The sequence below is a fragment of the Abramis brama genome (genome assembly GCF_963993115.1).
Source record: "Abramis brama genome assembly, chromosome: 1".
NCBI lineage: Eukaryota > Metazoa > Chordata > Actinopteri > Cypriniformes > Leuciscidae > Abramis > Abramis brama.
The window spans coordinates 17,478,468-17,501,349 of NC_139963.1; the positions used below are offsets into that span (position 1 = coordinate 17,478,468).

At 42.2% G+C, this 22,882-nt stretch overlaps 2 protein-coding genes across 3 annotated transcripts in view; one reads left to right on the plus strand and one right to left on the minus strand.

The window, feature by feature from the left end:
- Positions 1–1,061: 1,061 nt before the first annotated feature.
- LOC311093499 (tripartite motif-containing protein 16-like protein) overlaps positions 1,062–22,882 on the plus strand; it is a 31,898-nt gene continuing 10,077 nt past the window's right edge. For both annotated transcript variants that reach the window (XM_084130958.1, XM_084130959.1), the window contains exons 1-4: positions 1,062–1,701; positions 7,375–7,464; positions 7,560–7,793; positions 8,291–8,450. In XM_084130958.1, the coding sequence (XP_083987084.1) occupies positions 1,129–1,701; positions 7,375–7,464; positions 7,560–7,793; positions 8,291–8,450 (1,057 nt within the window). In that variant the 5' untranslated portion in view covers positions 1,062–1,128. The remainder of the gene's footprint in view (positions 1,702–7,374; positions 7,465–7,559; positions 7,794–8,290; positions 8,451–22,882) is intronic.
- On the minus strand, positions 10,923–18,011 carry LOC311097327 (uncharacterized protein; the record flags this gene model as incomplete). The annotated part of the gene is made up of 2 exons (XM_084136911.1): positions 10,923–11,584; positions 11,778–18,011. One exon carries the CDS (start codon positions 18,009–18,011, stop codon positions 12,291–12,293), a length of 5,721 nt encoding a protein of 1,906 aa, XP_083993037.1. The 3' UTR covers positions 10,923–11,584; positions 11,778–12,290.

Genomic DNA, 22,882 nt, shown 5'->3' on the forward strand with positions numbered 1-22,882 from the left:
TATAATGAACAATATACCCATTTAATTACATACCAAAGATGTGTTTATCAATCCTTTTTACTCTAATTACAGACATGTTTTATTTATAAATATGACAACAATCAAATAACCCATAGATAACACTGTCTGTCAGAGAGTTTGGGAATACTAAAACATAATTTATACACATAAAAACATGAGATCAGAATTTTAAAATTAAACAGTTTAAAAGAACAATACATCACCGTTGTTTAAACCAATGAGCATTAAGCTGTGTCGTCAGCAAGTCGTTTCCCATCATGCTTTTGATCAGCGCACTCGGTGGAGAGAACTGCTCGACTGCAGAATCCGACACGTGTGCCTTGCGCTCGCGAGTGTTTTTTTTTACATAGGCTACGTCAGCATGACATCAGAGCACGGCGGATCGCACTAGGACACATTTCTAACCGGCATGCATCTCACGGTGATCACCTATGATCGATTCTGCGCAGATTTTGCTCATCTCAAACAAGCCTAATCCTAGTGCTTCTAATTGACTTAACTGGTCTCCGTAGAAGTCTATGGAGTTGCTGTGTCCATTTCTTTTACTGTCTATGGTTACTACCCACCTCTGAAAAGGAAAAAAGAAAAGGAAAAAAGAAAAGAAAAATAAACTAAATTAGAAATAGGTGATAACAATGGATAGCTATAAACGAGAGCATAACCAAGGAAACAAACTAAATGGAGAGGAGAGGGTGCCTATAGATCTCTCTAATAATACAATTATTAAATATAACACTTACAGCCTATAACGGGCTATAGATCAGTATTTTTGCCCCATACCAATGTCACAACTCTGCAACTCATGTAGGCTATCATCTAGAATTCACTTTTTCATTTGGAAATACAACTTTGCCCTGTCATTCATGTGCTCAGAACTTGTAATTACGATATTTTTGACTTCACTTGAAGGGCACATAAACACGGCAGGAAAGTGACCCTCCTTTGAGCAGGAATGAGGAATTAAACTGTTTTACAGACACGCCTATTTTACACACGTCACTCAAACACAGAAGCAGGAAACTATTTCAACTCCTCAGTTCAGGAAACAGAAACTGAAGTGTTGTTGAGCTGTTGTGTGTTTGTGTCTCTCTGTATTCATGCAGTAAAATGGCAGAAGCCAGATTTTGTCAGGCTGAGTTCACGTGTCCAGTGTGTCTGGATCTCCTCAAGGATCCAGTGACTATTCCCTGTGGACACAGTTACTGTAAGATCTGTATAACAGGCTGCTGGGATCAGGAGGATGAGAAGAGAGTCTACAGCTGCCCTACGTGCAGACAGACCTTCAGTCCAAGACCTGCTTTAGCTAAAAACACCATGCTAGCTGAAGTGGTGGAGAAACTGAAGAAGACTAAACTTCCTGCTGACTGTTACGCTGGATCTGGAGACGTGGAGTGTGACGTCTGTACTGGAAGAAAATACAAAGTCGTCAAGTCCTGTCTGGTGTGTCAGGAATCTTACTGTCAAACTCATTTTGACCGTCATGAAGAATTTCACTCTCGTAAACCACACAAAGTGATTGATACAACTGGACGACTGCAGGACATAATCTGCCGTAAACATGATAAAGAGCTAGAAATGTTCTGTATCACTGATCAACAGTCCATTTGTGTGCTTTGTAAGGAGTATGAACATAAAAACCACAACACTGTATCAACTGCAGCACAGAGGACAGAGAAACAGGTATGAGCTTAGTTTTGACTTCTGTGGAATGTAAAAGAAAATATTTTGAAGAATGTCTAATCTATTTTGGTCTACCCTAGTGAAAAATAAATATGCCTAATATGCCTAAATATACAATGTATTTGAAATATATTTATTCTATGATATGTATATTACAAATACTTAAAGTCTGCTAAATTGGAACAACTAATTTTGTACTTAATGCACTTTAGTTATCGGGAAGTAGTGCTGAGGTCAACCTAAAAATATACTTAAGTATATTTGATTGTGCTAAAATTGAACTAAATTGCAAGTATACTTTAGGTACACTTTAAATATCTTGTATTTAAAGGGGACATACCCAGTGTTTACAACTCTGACAATGAGTGCTTACCAGGATCAACTGTAAGGCGGATGCCAGCAAGTCTGGGCTACCCCTCGAGAAAACAAAAGGCTCTCATGAGAATTAACATTTGAACTCTCTCTTGCATATGTAACAGCAACACCCGAGACGCACCACAGAGTGCAGCTCACACCTCACTTTTACAGTCTCATCATCTCCCCCTGCTCCCCTTCTTCTCCTCCTCATTTAAAACTCACTGAAAACCTATGCATTGTTAAGTGTATACAAAAAGTAATGTTTGGTATCATTTATAGTGTCTCAGTGCATCTGGTAAAATGGTTTCATTCTCCCAGCCATAATGAAAAGCAAAAAGAAGTTATAAAATATGAGAAGTGATGTGACCCTTAAAGGTGTTCCCTCCCCCAAATCCTCCATTCAAACTACCCCCTGTATGTAAAACAAGATAAATCCCTCAATAGGGGACCAAAATCTAATTAAAATGACAGACACCACCATTTGGTTAGCATATTGAATTATCTGGGTTTATAAGGAAAATGGGCAAAAGGTTCGGAGAGTCTGTAGGTAAACTTCCCACACGATCGCTGTGTGTAATTTTTTGAAATTTTGAAATTTGCTGCCTCTAGGGTGCGTCTAGATTTCTAGGCTACAATTCAAAGCTATTATGAGAGAAGTTGGTCAACTTTGCATCTGTAATAGTGGCCATACCTCTACTGAAGTAAACGTTTAAATTAAATTCAAGTGTATGCAGTTCCATGGGGGCTATACCAAAGATCTTTGATTGTGTAAACGTGAATGTGACCGATCTCAGGTAAATAGCATTTACCTCTGTTTGATGATCAAGACCCGCGTTAAAAACAGAAAACATGAGCGACATAGTTTCCTAATCTGAATGGGGGAAAATATACTTAAAGATTTAAAAAGAATAATCAAACATTCGCTCACTTTTAATGATGCTCAGATATCATTAAAAAAAAAAAAATCATTTATGGAGTAAGATGAAATAACGAGGTATTACATATGAGAAAATGTATTTAATTTAATCTTGTTGTGTTGCATTGCTTACACAACTAAACGCTGGATTTTCAAAAGTATGTGAAGTTCACTCCTCCATTGTTGCAGTAAACTTGCACGTTCTTGAATGAATAATTTATTAGATGCACGCCGGTCTGTTATTGTAGAGACTTCAACATTATAATTTCACGCCCATAAACATGACACAGAACAAAACAAACTGTGATTGGTTGCGTTACATGTAAATCAAACGTCCTCTTGGGCGGTCCTTGGCCAAGAAAAGCTGCGATAGTACTGGGTATTCTATGGGGTTTCAGCATCACGGCATTTGTTTCCAGGCGGACCGTTAAACAACACGACACCCACGTCTCCCAGACATCCTGTAGAATTCAACCAGATTCAGATTCTGTTCGCTCAAATTCAGATCACGACTTCAAAAGTCCTGAAGCGTTTCCAGAAAATTGTGCCATATGCATCAGACGTTCAGCCAACCGAAACTGATTGGTCAGTTTGAACGTCTCACATTTGGGTTAAAGTCACATGGTCAGGGAAAGGATAAAAGAAGATTGTAACTGTTGCTCTGTCTCTTTTATGCTCTGGCTCTCTTTTATTCTCTGGGTCCCTTTCTTGGGGCTCTCTCTCTTTACCTCCTCTTTTCTCTGCCTCTCTCTCTCTCTCTCTCTCTCTCTCAGGTAACATTTTACATATATGCTGGGTACAATTAATGGTATAAATTATCATCATCTCATACATCTATTTGGTAACTATTTTAAGTGTAACCATAACCATATTTTATCATTAAACCTTTTCAATTACAAAGGATGTGCTAACTAGTTTTGATTAGGTATTGACTATGAATTGCTACCTATTGCAATACAGTATTGTCACTCTCTATAGCAACACTCTCCCACATATAAAGCTATTGTAACTGCGCTTATTTCCGTCGTTGGTATAAGTAGCAGTGGGTGGTAATAGACAAGAAATGTACAGTTTTCTACCATCTTGCTGACAACGTTTCTTAAAGGGACACTTCACCACTTTGCATCAAGCCTTGTATTGTTAGAAACCCAGTCATATTTTTGAATGGTCGTGCATTATTCCCTCATTTTCCCCTGAGATGGAAGAAATAAGGATTTCAGTGTTGCAGTTCCTGCTTACAATGACGCAAAAATCGTCATTTTGCGTCATTCTAAGCAGGAAGTCCCATATCTTTGTAGAGGGGTTGAGACTACAAACACTCGTTCCTCACCTTTCTCAGGGGGTGGGACCCACTCACGCTACAGACCTTTTACAGATCAGTGGGTGGGACTTCACTTTCTGAAACTAAAAGCAATATCCTCCATCTTGTTTGAAGCTAAGCTAACAGGCGCTGTGGAGCCAGATGTGAAGTTACGACAATAGCGGAGGGTACTCAATATGATATAGAAGAAGAGGATTTTGGAAGTCTGATGCTCGAATCAGGTGTTTGTGGCTACCTTTACGAGCCGCATTATAGTGAAGAGCAGCCGAGGCAGAAGACCTGCCTGTCGCGGATGAGGAGCCCGGACTGGCTCGAGCTGGGGTGGACTGGTGGTGCCTGTGCTCTCACTGTGCGACTATGTACACAGAGATAGAGTCCATCTGCTGCAAAGAATTTCAACAATGCCTTTTTCTCCTGGACAAAATCTCTGAATCAGACGAGGACACGGACGTTTGTGTTGTGAACCATCCTAGTTTCACACCGCATATGTTCTGACTGAACATCCCGGTACCATGCAATAATTCACCATTTCGAAAGAAACACAAACGAGGAGTAATTCACTAATGAGTTCGCCAACTAACTAGACATTTCATGTGAAATGAATTTCAAGCTCTGGTGGTAGCTAGCCTTGTAGACGGAAGAGTGATTTCTCTGATAGGCGGATACCTCATATGCGCTGTTCTGGATTAGTGGGAGTGGCTTGCGGAGCTGTGCAATGTGGTGCATTGTGGGAGTTGTTGTCTTTCATACAAATGCGTCCTGAAGTTACTTTCTGTCTTTCCTCGGCCAAGATGGCACCAAATTCGAAATTTATTTTATATTTCGACTACATATATGACCCACTTTCAATAAAGATCAATGTTCCCATGGGTGAAATGCTCCTTTAAGTCATTCGGCAGTCTTGCAGCCTGAACACCTGCAGGAAATCCACCTTTATAACTGCCTACTTCCTTAATATTCGTGTGCGTTCACATAACTCAATGATTATACATTGTGCCTGCTGTGAAACACCACCCTCTAGGCGTGGGGAGCCCGTGGCTTTGCCTTCGGCCTCAGAACGCTCCAGTCCACCTTGACCTGTCGCCCTGGATCCTGCACCTGCGCTCCTTCCTCCCTTGACTCCAGCAAGGACCATCGGGCATTCGGCCTTGCCAGGCTCCCTCAGACCGTCCGGTCTACCTGGGTCAGACAGCGCATCACATTCGCCACAGACCTGCGAGCTGTCCACTGCTCTCCAGCCCTCAACCCCTCCAGGTCCACCTCTGCCCTCCAGATCCCTCCTTCCAACTTGAGTTGGTCGTCGCTGCGTCTCCAGCGTGGCCACCAAGGTGTTCAGTGTCTCTGCGCTACATTGGCCTTCTATGTCGGTGTCGCCTCTGCAGTGGATATGTCTTACAGAGCCCAAATCAAATATGGTGACATCAAAAACCTCAAACTTCACTGGTGCTTGTGTCATGACCTCATGATGTTTAGTCATGACTCATGCGACAGAAGACCCGACCCAGAAGTGATTAACGCAGCAACGTATTTCTCTATTTCCCGTTGAGTGTGTTTTTGTGGATTTTGTGTTTTTTCCGTTTTTTACCATGGAGTCTCCCTCATTACGGTTATTATGCCTTGAACAGGGAGAGCTCTCCGTCGAGAAACATATGGAGGAATTCCTTGATCTCGCCTACCAGACACCCTTTCCAGACTAATGTACAGACATACCAAAAATTATTCAGACACCAGATACAAATTTTTATTTATTTTTACTAGTGGGTATAGGACACTATAGTTCAATTATGTAAGTGAGGTTAGCAAGGTGTCTGAATAAATTTTGGTTTGACTGTATGAGCTCGTTCCTGAACATCGCCACAAAAGCGCATTTGTTCAGGAATGGTCCTCAAGGGAGCTTTGCTGCTTTTGTGGAGTGGGTGCTGGTAACTTGTGGATCGCCGCTCACCGTTGGAACCGAGGACGATGACGCCAGCCCCACTCCCAACCCAGTACCCACCCAGCCCACCACAGACCAAGAGCCTGCCTCCGTAAACCGTAAACATAAACCCCGGAGCCTGAGCAAGGCTTCTTTAATCCCGCCCAAATTTGAAACATCATCATCAGACTCGCTGGCCCTTCCCAACCTCCCTCTCCCACCTCCTTTCCAAACTACAACTTTGGATTTAAGGTGTCTTGTCAATCTCCGAGCTTCTCCTCAGTCTCCCATCAGTACAGCCCCAGGATTTTCTCAGTGGTGTGGTTATACATTGTGCCTGCTGTGAGACACCTCCCTCTAGGCGTGGGGAGCCCGTGGCTCTGCCTTCGGCCTCAGAACGCTCCAGTCCACCTCGACCTGTCACCCTGGCTCCTGCACCTGCGCTCCTTCTTCCCTCGACTCCAGCAAGGACCATCGGGCATTCCCTCAGACTGTCCGGTCTTCCTGGGTCAGACAGCGCATCGCATTCGCCACGGACCTGCGAGCTGTCCACTGCTCTCCAGCCCTCAACCCTTCCAGATCCACCTCTGCCCTCCAGATCCCTCCTTCCAACTCGAGTTGGTCGTCACTGCGTCTCCAGCGTGGCCACCAAGGTCTTCAGTGTCTCAGCGCTACATTGGCCTTCTATGTCGGTGTCGCATCCGCAGTGGATATGTCTTACAGAGCCCAAATCAAATATGGTGACATCAAAAACCTCAAACTTCACTGGTGCTTGTGTCATGACCTCATGATGTTTAGTCATGTGACTTGGTCATGCATGAACCAATGTTATCCAAAGTTATTGATGCATCACTCTTCAAAATATCTTCTGTTGTGTCCCGCAATAGACTGAAAGTCATACAGGTTTGGAACAACATTAGGGCGAGTAAATGATGACAGGATTAAAACTAAGGTGAAGTATACATATAAAACTCATAAAAAAATGCTGACACTGGCTTCCTTTTCATTCATAATCTCATTTCAGGAATCTATGAATCTGTGGATTGAACCTTCAGTACAACATTACCATGCATCTTTAACCACTCTACCAATTCTGGATTTAGCTTAATTTTCTTTTGTGATAGGAGTTTTGCGTGTCATTTCCTGTCATTGGTTTGTGAACAGGTGAAGGAGATGCAGATGAAGCACCGTCAGAGAATCCAGCAGAGACAGAAAGATCTTCAGCAGCTGAGAGAGGCTTTGAAGTCTCATAAGGTGAGTTTGGAGAAGAAGAGAAGTTTGAGAAGTGTCAGTTTGGACTCTGTCAGTCCCGCTGAAGCCACTGTGTGATTGTGATGTGTGTGTAACAGCGCTCTGCACAGACAGCAGTGGAGGACAGTGAGAGAATCTTTAATGAGCTCATCCACTCCATTGGGAGAGGCAGCTCTGAGGCTACACAGCTGATCAGAGATCAGGAAAAGACTGCAGTGAGTCGAGCTGAAGGACAACTGGAGCGACTGGAGCAGGAGATCAATGATCTGAGGAGGAGAGACGCTGAGCTGGAGCAGCTTTCACACACACAAGATCACATCCATCTCCTGCAGGTAACAGAGATCTAGAAGGACCAACAGGATCATAGGGGACTTGAGCAAGAGACTCACAGAGAAACGTTTCATGAGAGCAGAATGAGACCAACTTAAGCATTAACCAGCACTCTAAAGTTCAGTTAATTGCTTTTAATTAAAAAAAAATAATCCATACCAAATTCATTTAAAACTGCAAGTAACATGCAATTAAGTTTCTGAAAACATTACTGTACATCCAATCTGGAATAAAAGTATATTATTTCTGTTATAAGTACTGTACTCTTTTAAAAAGTGTACGCACATTTCAAAAAGGAGTGTAAGTGACATATATTAGAGTTTGTAAAATTAATGTCATATAATGAACATTAGAAGAATGTACCTGATTGTGTGAAAGTGCTGGATTGAGGCGAGTCACTGCCGATAAGTCAAGTCAACAAGAGCCGCTCAGATCTGATATAGTGCAGGTTATTGGCTTAAGTGTGGAGGTGATGAGTTTTGATTTCTGTTTTCTGTAGAGTTTACAGTCTCTCTCAGCACCTCCTGAATCTACAGATGAACCCGACGTTCCCTTCAGTTCTCTCTCCTCTTTTGATGGCATGAGAGAATCTGTCCGTCAGCTGAGAAACAAACTGGAGGATTTCTGCAAAGAGGAGCTCAAGAAAATCTCTGATAGAGGTAAAGTCCTGCTCCTCATTTATAAAGACGTGCATAGAATTATCCGAAATGTGAACGTAGCCTATAACAACGTTTTACTAAATACATCCCACTTTATAAATCACAGTTCATCTTTAATTCAAGTGCAATGTGAGCAAGTGCATCAACTCTACAGAATAGCCACAAACATCCCTTCATGCTATAAAATAAATACACTATATTGCCAAAAGTATTGGGACACCCCTTCAAATCATTGAATTCAGGTGTTCCAATTACTTCCATGGCCAAGTCCATTTGTGAAATGTCCTCACTACTAAATATTCCACAGTCAACTGTTACTGGTATTATAACAAAGGGGAAGCGGTAAAATTACAGAGCGGGGTCAGCGCATGCTGAGGAGCACAGTGCGCAGAAGTGTCCAACTTTCTGCAGAGTCAATAGCTACAGACCTCCAAACTTTGTGTGGCCTTCAGATTAGCTCAAGAACAGTGCGTAGAGAGCTTCATGGAGTGGGTTTCCATTAGGGATGTCCCGATCAGGTTTTTTTGCCCTCGAGTCCGAGTCATTTGATTTTGAGTATCTACCGATACCGAGTCCCGATCCGATACTTCTATAATACATAAAAAAAGAATAAAGAAGAGCAAAAAACAGATCCAGGATGTTCCTTATTTTTTATTTAATTCACCTTATTTTAACATTCAACAACTCTGTTAACAAACAGAGCACTTCTGTGAGGTAGCTTGAACAATCAAGTAATAAATAACATAAATTCTTCACTTTTGGACTGGCAACAGTAAATATAAAAAAAGTCTAATATATAAACAAATAGCACCTCAACTTAAAATACCCAGCAGGCATGTAAACAAATAAAAAAATAAAGTGCCACAGTGTTTGCAAAGCCAGTAATGTGCTTTTAGGAACTGCACTCGCCGGTTTCACACTGCACGCGTTAGCAGAGCGTGCAGCGCGTATTTTTTTCGGCGCCCATGTTAACAGATTAGAGCATTCACACCGCACGCAGAGGCGGCGCGGCAGCGCGTAGCAGGAGCAGAGCAGAAGCAGCAGTGCCGCGATCGCTTACGCTGAATTAAAGTGATATGCATTGATCATGGCCAAAGTACACCGCAGTTTTATCCAAAAAGTGCATTGATGATATCTATTGTGTTTTAAACAGTCGATCAAATGACCAACATCAATTTAAAAAGAAAACAAATGTCCAAAAACAAACTTGTTGCCAGAACAATAAAAACAAAGATGAACCAAAAGTTATATTTATGAAATTATTAATAAAATAAGCTTCTTTACAAGTATTTTCTCTTAAATGTATTTGAAAATGAAATAAAGCAATGCCAACTTATCCATTATAGAGTAGGCTACTCTGTCTGTACACAACCCGCGGTTCAGCCGCCCGTGACAAACGCTTCCAGTGTGAAAGCAAAACGCACGTGTCCTGCTCCTGCTCACCACGCACTGCTCCTGCGCTGCTTACGCTCTGCTAGCATGCAGTGTGAAACCGGCGTAACTCTGTGCCACCGCATAACTATAGATGTGTTAAATAATAATGAGAATATATATACATATATATCCGAGTCCTGATCGGGAGGTAACGTCCGATTCCGATCGAGTCTGAAACCACGTGATCGGGCCCGATTTCCGATCACGTGATCGGATCGGGACATCCCTAGTTTCCATGGCCAAGCAGCTGCATCCAAGCCTTACATCACCAAGTGCAATGCAAAGCGTCGGATGCAGTGGTGTAAAGCATGCCGCTACTGGACTCTAGAGCAGTGGAGACGTGTTCTCTGAAGTGTCGAATCACACTTCTCTGTCTGGCAATCCAATGGACAAGTCTGGGTTTGGTGGTTGCCAGGATAACAGTACTCGTCTGACTGCATTGTGCCAAGTGTAAAGTTTGGTGGAGTGGGGATTATGGTGTGGGGATGTTTTTTCAGGGGTTGGGCTTGGCCCCTTAGTTCCAGTGAAAGGAACTCTTAATGCTTCAGCATACCAATACATTTTGGACAATTTCATGCTCCCAACTTTGTGGGAACAGTTTAGGGATGGCCCCTTCCTGGTCCAACATGACTGCACACCAGGGCACAAAGCAAGATCCATAAAGACATGGGTGAGCGAGTTTGGTGTGGAGGAACTACAGGGACTGGCCTGCACAGAGTCCTGACCCCAACCCGATAGATCACCTTTGGGATGAATTAGAGCGGAGACTGTGAGCCAGGCCTTCTCGTCCAGCATCAGTGCCTGACCTCACAAATGAGCTTCTAGAACAGGGATGGGCAACTTCGGTCCTGGAGGGCCACTGTCCTACAGAGTTTAGCTCCAACCCTAAAAAAATCACCTGCCTGTAATTTTCTAGTAATCCTGAGGACCTTGATTAGCTTGTTCAGGTGTGTTTGATTAGGGTTGAAGCTAAACTCTGTAGGACAGTGGCCCTCCAGGACCGAAGTTGCCCATCCCTGTTCTAGAAGAATGGTCAAAAATTCCCATAAACACACTCCTAAACCTTGTGGAAAGCCTTCCCAGAAGAGTTGAAGCTGTTATAGCTGCAAAGGGTGGGCCAACTCCATTTTAAACCCTAGAGATTAAGAATGGGATGTCATTAAATTTCATGTGCATGTAAAGGCGCATGTAAAGTTTAAAGGCGTCCCAAAACTTTTGGCAATATAGTGTGTATTTGACGGATGAAATCCATTTGTAGTGTGGCGGTAGGGATACCAAATCCTTACTAGGAATAAAATGTAACAAGCTGACTACACCACCCCTTTTTTAGAGAAAAAACTACCCAATTGTATAGGGCACACAGGTTTGTACTATGAAGGGCAGAGGGACGTGGATATCACTACAAAAAGAGTTGATTGATCTCACATATGAGATAAAAAAAAAAAAAAATCTAAATAATACAATGCAGGAATGTCGCTCAAATGAGCTACAATACGGCTCAGTATCCCAACACACACACACAAAAAAGAGAAATAACCAAGCGGCTGAGACCTACCCGTAGCGGGGTAGGCTAGCTGGAAGGTGACTTATCCAAATATAGCTGCATTGGTCTGATGAAATAAAGGCCACGCTTCATACAGATGTCTTTGTAGTTTATTTTGTATCTCTCTCTTCAGTAAACACCGTAGACACCGTGAAAACTACAAGAAATAAAAACATATACTCAAAATATGCATTTCTCAGTCCTTCACAAGTCTCTCGAGCCAATGTCCAATGAAATGTACGTGAATGTTGCAACAGAAATACAATCAACATCATGAATAGCACATCACATTGTGCACGTAAAGTAATATAAAACAACACTATAAACATTATGAAATAAAGGCAAATTACCGTGTGCGCCTCTCAAACCATGCAGATCAGGCAATTCCTTCTCAGACTACATCGCTTCTCTGCATCTATATTCACTCTGACCCAAATAATGACGCAGACCCGCTCCAAACTGAACTGGGTCATGTGACACATCACGTTTTCTACGTAAATCTTAAAGAACCCCTGACTTTAAAGACCTCAAAGGGCATACATTATAAATATAGACTTCTAAACATCACAACTGTTTTAAAATTGAAAGAACTCAAATTGACATTAATTTATAACAAAAACATAAATACACATCTCAACAAAAAACATGTCCTTTGACAGTTACACTCCCACCAAATTACTATCATTTATGATGAACTTGTAAACTTGCAAAAGTTTGAATAAATTTAGTAATTTCACAAACCAAATTTCAGAACCAAATAGAATGTTCTCTGACTCTTGGCATCAAGTCTAATATTTAAACTCTTAATACTTCAAACTCTCAACTTGTGTAGGAGTAAAGAGATTAGTTCCATTGCATAAGATTTAATTGTTTTCTACAAGTACCACTAATTTATGAATAGGACGTTCAAGAATGGATGGATTAGTAAGTCGCTGACCCTCTTTCCCTAACCTTCTATTTCCTATTTGTATTGTGGTTTTTCGCACCAGGCCATCTTCATCTTCACAAACATCAAGCACTCTTCCAAGTTTCCATTCATTGCGCGGAACCCCTTCCTCCTTGATGATGACGATATCCCCAATCTTCACATTGCGTCTTGGAGTATGCCACCGTTGTCTGAGAGTGATGTTTGACAGAAATTCCTTCCTCCATCTACTCCAAAATTGCTCTGTCAGATATTGTACTCTGCGCCACCTTTTTCTTCCGTACAGGTCTTCTTGCACAAATTTCCCTGGTGGAGGCAGAGGAACAGAGGTTTTCATGGTGAGTAAATGGTTTGGGGTAAGTGGCTCTAGCCCCTTGGGATCATTGATTGTATCTGTGGTGAGTGGGCGGCTATTAATGATTGACATGGCTTCATAGAAGAAAGTTCTTAAGGAAGCATCATCCAATCTTCCAGAGCTCTGTGAAAGAACGCAGCTTAGAACACTCCTAACTGTTCTGATCTGCCTTTCCCAAACCCCTCCCATGTGACTGGCATCAGGTACGTTCATTATGAAATCGCATTGCTTCTGGGATAGGTAAGCAGTCAATCTGTCCTTGTCCAATTCTTTCAAAGCTTTTGTCAGCTCATTTTTCGCCCCAACAAAATTTGTCCCTTGATCCGATCTGATCTCTCTTACAGCTCCACGGATAGCTATAAAACACCGCAAGGCATTTATGAAGGCATCAGTTGTGAGATCTTCCAGCATCTCTATGTGGATTGCTCTTGAGGAGAAACAGGTGATTATGAGACCATATCTCTTATGCTCTTTACGACCTTGCTTGATGATAAACGGTCCGAAACAATCCATCCCACAATAAGAGAATGGTGGAGAGGGATCAACACGGCTAGCTGGTAGATCCGCCATCTTTTGCATCTCTGTTGGCCTGCGATTTCGCCTACACGTAACACATTGCTTAATGTGATTTGCCACAACTTTGCTGCCACCAACAACCCAGTAACCGTTCGCTCTCAATTCATTGAGGGTCTGCCCTCTGCCTTGGTGCTGAGTTTTTTCATGGCAGTAACTCAAGATAAGACGTGTGACTACACTATCTCTCGGGAGGATTGCTGGGTGTTTCGAGTCAAGAGGTAAGGAAGCTCTCATCAATCGCCCTCCCACCCTCAGAACACCATCATGCAGTACCGGGTCAAGTTGGAACAATGGATGACAATGTGGCAATTTGCCATGACTCAGTTTTTGCATCTCATCTTTGAAGGCATCCTTTTGTGCCAATCTTACAAGCACAATACTGGCCTTTCTCATGTCTTCAACATTTATGGGTTGAACGATTTTGTATCTTGCTAATTGCTGGATACGAGCAACAACTTTCAATGCTGTGTGCCATTTTGAAAACCGCTTAAACCTCTCCAAAAAATTCTCATCTTCTACTACCTTTGTTTGTAGTATTTGTGTCGTTCTGATTTCAGGATCACCAACAAGCAGCTCTGGAGTTGTCTTTGGTGTGATGATATCCTTTTCCCAAAGAAACTTGGGTCCCGTTAGCCAATTTGAGTGAATCAGATCTGACACCTTGAGGCCCCTGGAGGCATGATCCGCTGGATTTTGATCCGAGTTTATATAATGCCACTGTGCAGGGTCAGTTGTTTCACGAATTCTTTGAACTCGATTCGCCACAAACACGTGAAACCTACGTGCTTCATTGTTAATGTAGCCTAAGACTACATTTGAGTCTGTCCAAAAATATTCTTGATCAATTTTGAGCTCCAGCTCCTCCTTTAACATGCTACTGACTGCTGAAGAGATCACCGCAGCTGTCAACTCAAGCCTTGGTATGGTCACGACTTTTGTGGGTGCAACCCTTGCCTTGCCAATAACAAAGGAGCAGTGCACTTTGTCTTCACTCAACACTCGGATATATGAGCACTGACCATAGCCATGGCTACTCGCATCTGAAAAGTGATGGAGTTCGATCCTCTGAATAGTCCCTAGATGTTCAGGAGCAAAACATCTCATAATCTGGAGATTTTGCAGGTTCTTCAGCTCGTTCAGCCAGCATGTCCATTGTGGCATTAACTCTTCAGGCAGCGGTTCATCCCATCCAATGCCCTTTTGGCACATCTCCTGCAGTATCTTTTTACCTAATAGGAGGAAGGGAGCCAGGAAGCCTAGTGGATCAAACACAGAAGCCACAGTGGAGAGGATTCCTCGCCGTGTTGCTGGTTTTTCATCCAGGGCAACTTTAAAGGAAAAGGTGTCACTATTTACACTCCACTTTACCCCCAGCACAGTCTGAACTGGGAGTTCGTCAGAACCAAGGTCCACATCCTGAACTTCGCTGGCTCTTTCGCTGACAGGAATTGACTCCAAAACCGTTCTGTTGTTGGACATGAACTTGTGTAGACGCAATTTCCCTTTTGCACACACATTTCGGGCTTCCTGGATTAGTTTGATAGCTGCGTCCACATTTTCTACACTAATGAGCCCATCATCAACATAGAAATTCTTTTTGATGAAACTGGCTGCTGCAGGATACTCTCTTTCATTCTGACATGCAAGGTACTTCATTCCATAATTTGCGCAGCCAGGTGAGGATGCTGCCCCGAAAAGATGGACTTTCATGCGATACTCCTTTGGCTCTAAATTTGTATCGCCATTTTCCCACCACAGGAACCGCAAGTAGTCTCTGTCTTCCTGGCTCACATGGAATCTGTGGAACATCCTTTCTACATCACAAATAACTGTGACTGGATGTTTGCGAAACCTGCAGAGTACCCCTGTAAGCCCATTAGTGAGATCAGGTCCAGTTAGCAAGTGATCATTTAAAGCGGTGCCATCATACTTGGCAGAGCAGTCGAACACAACTCTAATCTTCTCTGGCTTTCTAGGGTGGTACACCCCTTGGTGAGGAATATACCAGACGTTTCCTGCCTTGGGTTGATGTTCAGCTCTCTCCGCATCACCATCATTGAAGACACTTTCCATAAACTTAACATAGTCACTCTTGAATTTGGGGTTTTTCTCAAATTTTCCTTTCAAACGTTTCAGCCGCACAAGAGCCAGCCGCTTATTTTCTGGTAATTGTGGGCGTGTCTTGAAGGGAAGTGGCATCTCCAGGTGTCCCTCTGTATTCTGATGAATTTTTTCATTCAGTAATTGCATGAACTGTATATCGTCTTGCGATATGCTCTTTTCCTTTGGGTTTGTATCTTTAAAGTCTGATTCAAGGGCTCTGATGACAGCAACAGGAGTCAGTATTGGAAGTTCCTTAACAGATACACGATGACACAGACCAGTGACTTCTGTCGACTTTACAACCTGTGGTGAACTACCAACAATACTCCAACCCAGGTCAGTCCTGATGGCATACGGCTCATTATCACCTCCTGTGATGACTTGTCGAGGTGCCAAAGCTCTCGAGCAGTCGTAACCAATCAGAAGTCCAACCTTACAATCCAACAGCTCTGGTATTTCCTGTGCTATTTTATTTAGATGTATCCACCTTTTTGCGGTTTCAGAGGTAGGAATGTGGGAACGTTCAAGTGGGATGAAATCTCTGGTATAGGAAGGTGGCAAATTTATTAGGCCATGAGAGGAAAACCCTCTAACTCTGAGCCCACTAACTCTTTCACTTTGAACGACAGAATCCTTTCCTATCATTGTAGTAAGCTTTAACTTGACAGGCTCTGAAACTACCCCCATCCTCTCACATACCTCTTGGTCTACAAAGGTGTTGCTACTCTGGGTATCTTGTAGGGCATAAACTAAGGTCTCTCTTTCAGGATTGTCAATTGAAGAAATCCATACAGGCACTATCATTGATGTGCTCCCACCGTTACTACTGTCTACACAACAGGAAAGGGAAGATGTGTTTTCTTCTGTTTGCATAACATGAGAAAGTGCTGCAGAAGACGGACGGTCTTCATGAAGTGGTGTTGGATGATGTTTCTTGCATATACTACAAGTAGCTTTACTCTTGCAATCCTTTGAATGGTGTCCTTTCCTAAGACAGCCAAAGCACAGGTTATTGTCAAATATGAACTTTCTCTTGTCCTCCACCGACTTACTGGCAAACGTTTGACATTTGTATATGGAGTGACTTTCCCCACAACATCGGCAAGTGACTAGGTATGAACATACAGGCGCTGCGCTTACTTTATCGAGTCTGTTTGGAACCACTGAGTTGCTTCTCTCAACACTGTATGTTTTCGGCACTGTACTTGGTTTGTCTGATGCTTTCACATTTGTGATGAATGCATTAGCCCTTGAGCGCTTAACTTCTCTAGATGGCCGTTCTTCAGAGAGTTTCAAGGCGTGAAAGGATGTTACAGGGTTGCAGGCTATTTCTGCTTCTTGAGCCAGAAATTCAGCAAACTCCTTGAAATTAGGGTATTCCTCTGTTTGTCTCAACTGCATTGTAACATAGCGATTCCAACGAGACGTCACCCAATCAGGGAGTTTTTGTAGCATTTTTCGGTTCTCTTCACAGTCATTTAACACCTGAAGCCCTTTGATATGTGGCATGGCATTGCTGCAGGCAGTCAGAAAGTCACTTAACTCTCTCAGTTTAACTGATTCTCTTGAACCAATCTTTGGCCAGTTATTCAGTTTTTCTCTAAAAGCACGCTGAATTACAAATGAATGGCCGTACCGAGAATTCAAAGCTTCCCATGCTTGATCATAGGCTTTATCGTCCTTTCTGTAGAAGCTTCCTTCCAACACAGATCGTGCCTCACCACTGACATATTTTTGTAGATAGAACAACTTATCAGCTGAATTTGTGCATCGCTGTTCTATCAATGCCTTGAAACTTGTTCTCCACTCTAAGAACTTAAGTGGGTCCCCTGAGAAAACTGAGGGCTCAGGTGCAGGAAGTCTGCTGAGAACCATTGTGTCATGTAGGGCTTGTACTACTGAGGCTTCCCTATCAGAATGGGTTATTTGTTCCTCTTTAATTTCCTTAAAAGGTACTGGAGGACAATTAGCTACCTCACTGCGTGCTATTCTACTTTCGTTATTAAATTCACCCGAGTCAGCTTCAGAGTATGCTTTGAGCTTTGCAGCTATTACTTGAAGATCACGCTCATTTTCCAATCTTTTAAGTTCTTGTTTTTGAGCAGCAATAGCCTCCTCCATCTTTATCTCTGCTTGCTTTGCAGCCAACTGTGCGGCAAACTCTGCTCTTTTTGCGGAGATGCTTTGCTGTCCTGCTGAGCAGCTTGAACGGTGACTACGAATTGTAGACTTGGAGCTTGTAGCTGAAAATATTGACTTAGCATACTCTTTGTCAAGCACCATACGAATTCTTGCATCTTCTGCACTAGCATCAAATTCCTCCTGTCCCACTTCACTCATACGTACTTTCATCAGCCCCATCAAATCTGTTGTTACTGCTGTACAGGAATCAATTTTTCTTCTAATCTCAGTTGAAGGTACTGATTGAGATCGTATAAGCTCGTACACATTTTTCACTTGAGTTTCGAGCCCTTCAACACTGTCCATCATGTCACCCAAGTCTTGGTCAGAGCACTCATCCTTAAGTTTGGTACGGGTAGATCTTACTTGTTCTTTCCAGCTTTCATACAACTTGAAGAATTTACTCTCCTTCTGAGAAACTTCTTGCTGCTTAAGCTCTTGCATTTTTGGAGTTAATTTTCTCTCTCGTGAAGATTTCCTGGGTTCATCTCTTCTTGAAGTGGAAGCAGTAGGTTTTGCTATTTGAAGTATTTTAGCATGAATATCAGCTATGAGTGACTCTAATCTTTCCCTTTCAGCATCATCAGTTTGAAATCTTAACTGTTCAGTTAAGCTAGTCAACTCTACCTGAAGGGATTCAGTTTGTTCACTTGAATCATCATATTGTGATTTTTCTCCACGAACTGACATTGCAAAAGTTTTAGCAAAGTACTAGTGTTACTTAACTACTACTCTCAGATCAAAAAACCTTGTAACTATTCACCACTAAGTCAATTATAAAGCATACACCAAATTAGGCTGTAAAATCAAACAATATAAATACAAATAAATTCTTTACTTTTTTCTTCTTCGTTTATGTCCATAAAGATGTAAAAGCAGCACAGTCTAACCTGCTGTTAATTGCAGAGCAGCACTCTTCTGCTTGTAACAGTAATGAAGTAAACAAACACTGTTCTCTGAAGCCTGCAGAAAGGATACTCGCGAAGCTGTAGTCTACGCGGTTAAATGTCGCCCTCTACTGGTCGGGTCGCGGTACTTCCCTGACGGTGATAACTGCGTGCAGACAAGCCTCGTCTCTGACGCATTCTCTCTCCACGCGATAGTCCCGCGATGGAGCTTTCTCTTCGTATCCGACGTCTCTTCTATACGCGATGCGCCCGCGATCTCGTTACCTCTTCTCATCCAGCCGATGCCGTTCCACTCTTTAAGCTGTCGACTGTAATGGCGTCACGTTTTCACTATAGCTGCATTGGTCTGATGAAATAAAGGCCACGCTTCATACAGATGTCTTTGTAGTTTATTTTGTATCTCTCTCTTCAGTAAACACCGTAGACACCGTGAAAACTACAAGAAATAAAAACATATACTCAAAATATGCATTTCTCAGTCCTTCACAAGTCTCTCGAGCCAATGTCCAATGAAATGTACGTGAATGTTGCAACAGAAATACAATCAACATCATGAATAGCACATCATATTGTGCACGTAAAGTAATATAAAACAACACTATAAACATTATGAAATAAAGGCAAATTACCGTGTGCGCCTCTCAAACCATGCAGATCAGGCAATTCCTTCTCAGACTACATCGCTTCTCTGCATCTATATTCACTCTGACCCAAATAATGACGCAGACCCGCTCCAAACTGAACTAGGTCATGTGACACATCACGTTTTCTACGTAAATCTTAAAGAACCCCTGACTTTAAAGACCTCAAAGGGCATACATTATAAATATAGACTTCTAAACATCACAACTGTTTTAAAATTGAAAGAACTCAAATTGACATTAATTTATAACAAAAACATAAATACACATCTCAACAAAAAACATGTCCTTTGACAGTTACACCAAATGTTGCAGACTTGAAATACGAGAACGTAGACAAGCGTGATGAAATGAAGATTAAGTTCAAATTTATTAAACAAAACAACACAAATAAAATGGAGCACAAAACATGGCGCATCATCTCTCTCACTTTCTCACTCGTCGTTCTTCAGGACACCGGCAAACTTTCTCTAGCTGTCCAACCTGCGCCTGATAGTACTATGCATTTATTCACAATGTCTTTGAATTAATGCCAATGAACAGTTGTTACAACACAAAAACCACACACACGCGCACACACAGACTCCCAGTCAGGTGGGCGGTTTTAAAAGGCAAACCACACTCCATGCTTGAAATACCACCACCAGAAGGGAAGAAAAGCTAGCCTCCCAACCCGGGGCCCGTCAGCCTAAAATAAACACACAGAAAAATACAATTAACCAATGAATCAACTGTACACAAATGATACTGGAACCAAATAATAATAATAATAAATAGAGTTCAAGAATGTTGATGCAAAACTCACCACAATTGAGCTCTGACTTGCAGACAAGAAAAATCATGAAGCAAAAAGATTGCAAATGAATAAATCACAAAATAATCATCATCAAACAAAGACAAAAAGACAAAAGCACTACATCATAAAAGAAAATACAATAAACAAAACAAATCATACCATGAAAAACATAACTGAAAATACAAAACGGAAACAAATATAAAAACAAAGGAAAACAATAAATGAACGCTCACACGCAGCCAGTAACAATACTGACTGAAGGCAGAGGAGGTTCGATTGCACAACTCTGGCACATGCGGCAATAAGGGACTCAACAGTCCTACTCCAGCCGCCAGTTTTAGCGTGAATACAGAATGTATGCCTGGCTCACACTACAGGAGTTTTAGGCCGATTTATCCCCGATTTTCCACTCCCGAGAATCTGAGAAAAAATCTTGTTGATGACCTCGATCGGTTCCGATGTTCAGCGCAGGTGTTCACAGATCGAATCTTGCACCTCCCGATCTGCTCTCACACAAATCAGGCTAACCCCGATCACATCAAATGTTTGATATTTAGGATTTTAAATCAGGATGAGCAACACTGTGATTACTTCACTAGGCTACTGTCAAAATAGCCAATAGGAAACAAGTAGGGCTGTCATGGTGAAGGAATTTACCTTGAGGTAATTTTGAGTGAACAGCGCGGTATGCGTTATTATCTCCATTTATTTATTGCTAAATAAATAAGTGTTACGCTGTGGTCAGCAGGTACAAAGACGAAACTAAAAGTCTCACTTGAGTGAGTCATCATTAAACTGTTCATTCAATGGAAATGTAAAAAACAAAAAACAAAAACAAAAAACACCCCGGATTCATTCAAAGATAGATGTAATGAAACAAGCTGTTAATTATTTTAATATTTATTTTGAACTTTGAGCTCCACTTTACAAGGCCCAGCTGAGCAGCAATGCGGCACATGGGCAATGCTGAAGCTTATGGCTAGTTCACACTACAGGATTTTAAGCCAGATGTAAGCCCGATTTGCAAGTTAACGAGCTCGCCGACAGGTCGGGCTGTAATCGCGTGCAAATCTGCAGGTGATCCGCGTTCGCCAATCTTTAAGTGTGAAATACTTAACGACGCATAAAAAACGCTCGCTGACACATCGCCGACGCGTTGCCGACGCCAGACAAATATCTAGCATGCCAAATATCTGGAGCTGTCGGCCAACTCGATAGCCTGTGGTGTCACGTGTCGCGACGGGCAACAGCCAATGATCAGCTTGTTATGACATTACAAAAGCCTTTTTTAGGTATTTGTAACCATCGTTGCCAAACCACAACAGACAGCTGCTTTTTTATTATAATGTTTTACTCACCTCCAACTCTCTCTGACAGACAATCCGTGCTGCCCGCACGTGCTTAACCATCCTTTCACCCATATTCTTTTTTTTTTTTTTTCGGGGTTCTAAACAGATCATTGCGCAAACAATATATATATATATATATATATATATATATATATATATATATATATATATATATATATATATATATACACAGTGAGGAAAATAAGTATTTGAACACCCTGCTATTTTGCAAGTTCTCCCACTTAGAAATCATGGAGGGGTCTGAAATTGTCATCGTAGGTGCATGTCCACTGTGAGAGACATAATCTAAAAAAAAAAAAATCCAGAAATCACAATGTATGATTTTTTAACTATTTATTTGTATGATAAAGCTGCAAATAAGTATTTGAACACCTGAGAAAATCAATGTTAATATTTGGTACAGTAGCCTTTGTTTGCAATTACAGAGGTCAAACGTTTCCTGTAGTTTTTCACCAGGTTTGCACACACTGCAGGAGGGATTTTGGCCCACTCCTCCACACAGATCTTCTCTAGATCAGTCAGGTTTCTGGGCTGTCGCTGAGAAACACAGAGTTTGAGCTCCCTCCAAAGATTCTCTATTGGGTTTAGGTCTGGAGACTGGCTAGGCCACGCCAGAACCTTGATATGTTTCTTACAGAGCCACTCCTTGGTTATCCTGGCTGTGTGCTTCGGGTCATTGTCATGTTGGAAGACCCAGCCTCAACCCATCTTCAATGCTCTAACTGAGGGAAGGAGGTTGTTCCCCAAAATCTCGCAATACATGGCCCCGGTCATCCTCTCCTTAATACAGTGCAGTCGCCCTGTACCATGTGCAGAAAAACACCCCCAAAGCATGATGCTACCACCCCCATGCTTCACAGTAGGGATGGTGTTCTTGGGATGGTACTCATCATTCTTCTTCCTCCAAACACGTTTAGTGGAATTATGACCAAAAAGTTCTATTTTGGTCTCATCTGACCACATGACTTTCTCCCATGACTCCTCTGGATCATCCAAATGGTCATTGGCAAACTTAAGACGGGCCTTGACATGTGCTGGTTTAAGCAGGGGAACCTTCCGTGCCATGCATGATTTCAAACCATGACGTCTTAGTGTATTACCAACAGTAACCTTGGAAACGGTGGTCCCAGCTCTTTTCAGGTCATTGACCAGCTCCTCCCGTGTAGTTCTGGGCTGATTTCTCACCTTTCTTAGGATCACTGAGACCCCACAAGGTGAGATCTTGCATGGAGCCCCAGTCCAAGGGAGATTGACAGTCATGTTTAGCTTCTTCCATTTTCTAATGATTGCTCCAACAGTGGACCTTTTTTCACCAAGCTGCTTGGCAATTTCCCCGTTGCCCTTTCCAGCCTTGTGGAGGTGTACAATTTTGTCTCTAGTGTCTTTGGACAGCTCTTTGGTCTTGGCCATGTTAGTAGTTGGATTCTTACTGATTGTATGGGGTGGACAGGTGTCTTTATGCAGCTAACGACCTCAAACAGGTGCATCTAATTTAGGATAATAAATGGAGTGGAGGTGGACATTTTAAAGGCAGACTAACAGGTCTTTGAGGGTCAGAATTCTAGCTGATAGACAGGTGTTCAAATACTTATTTGCAGCT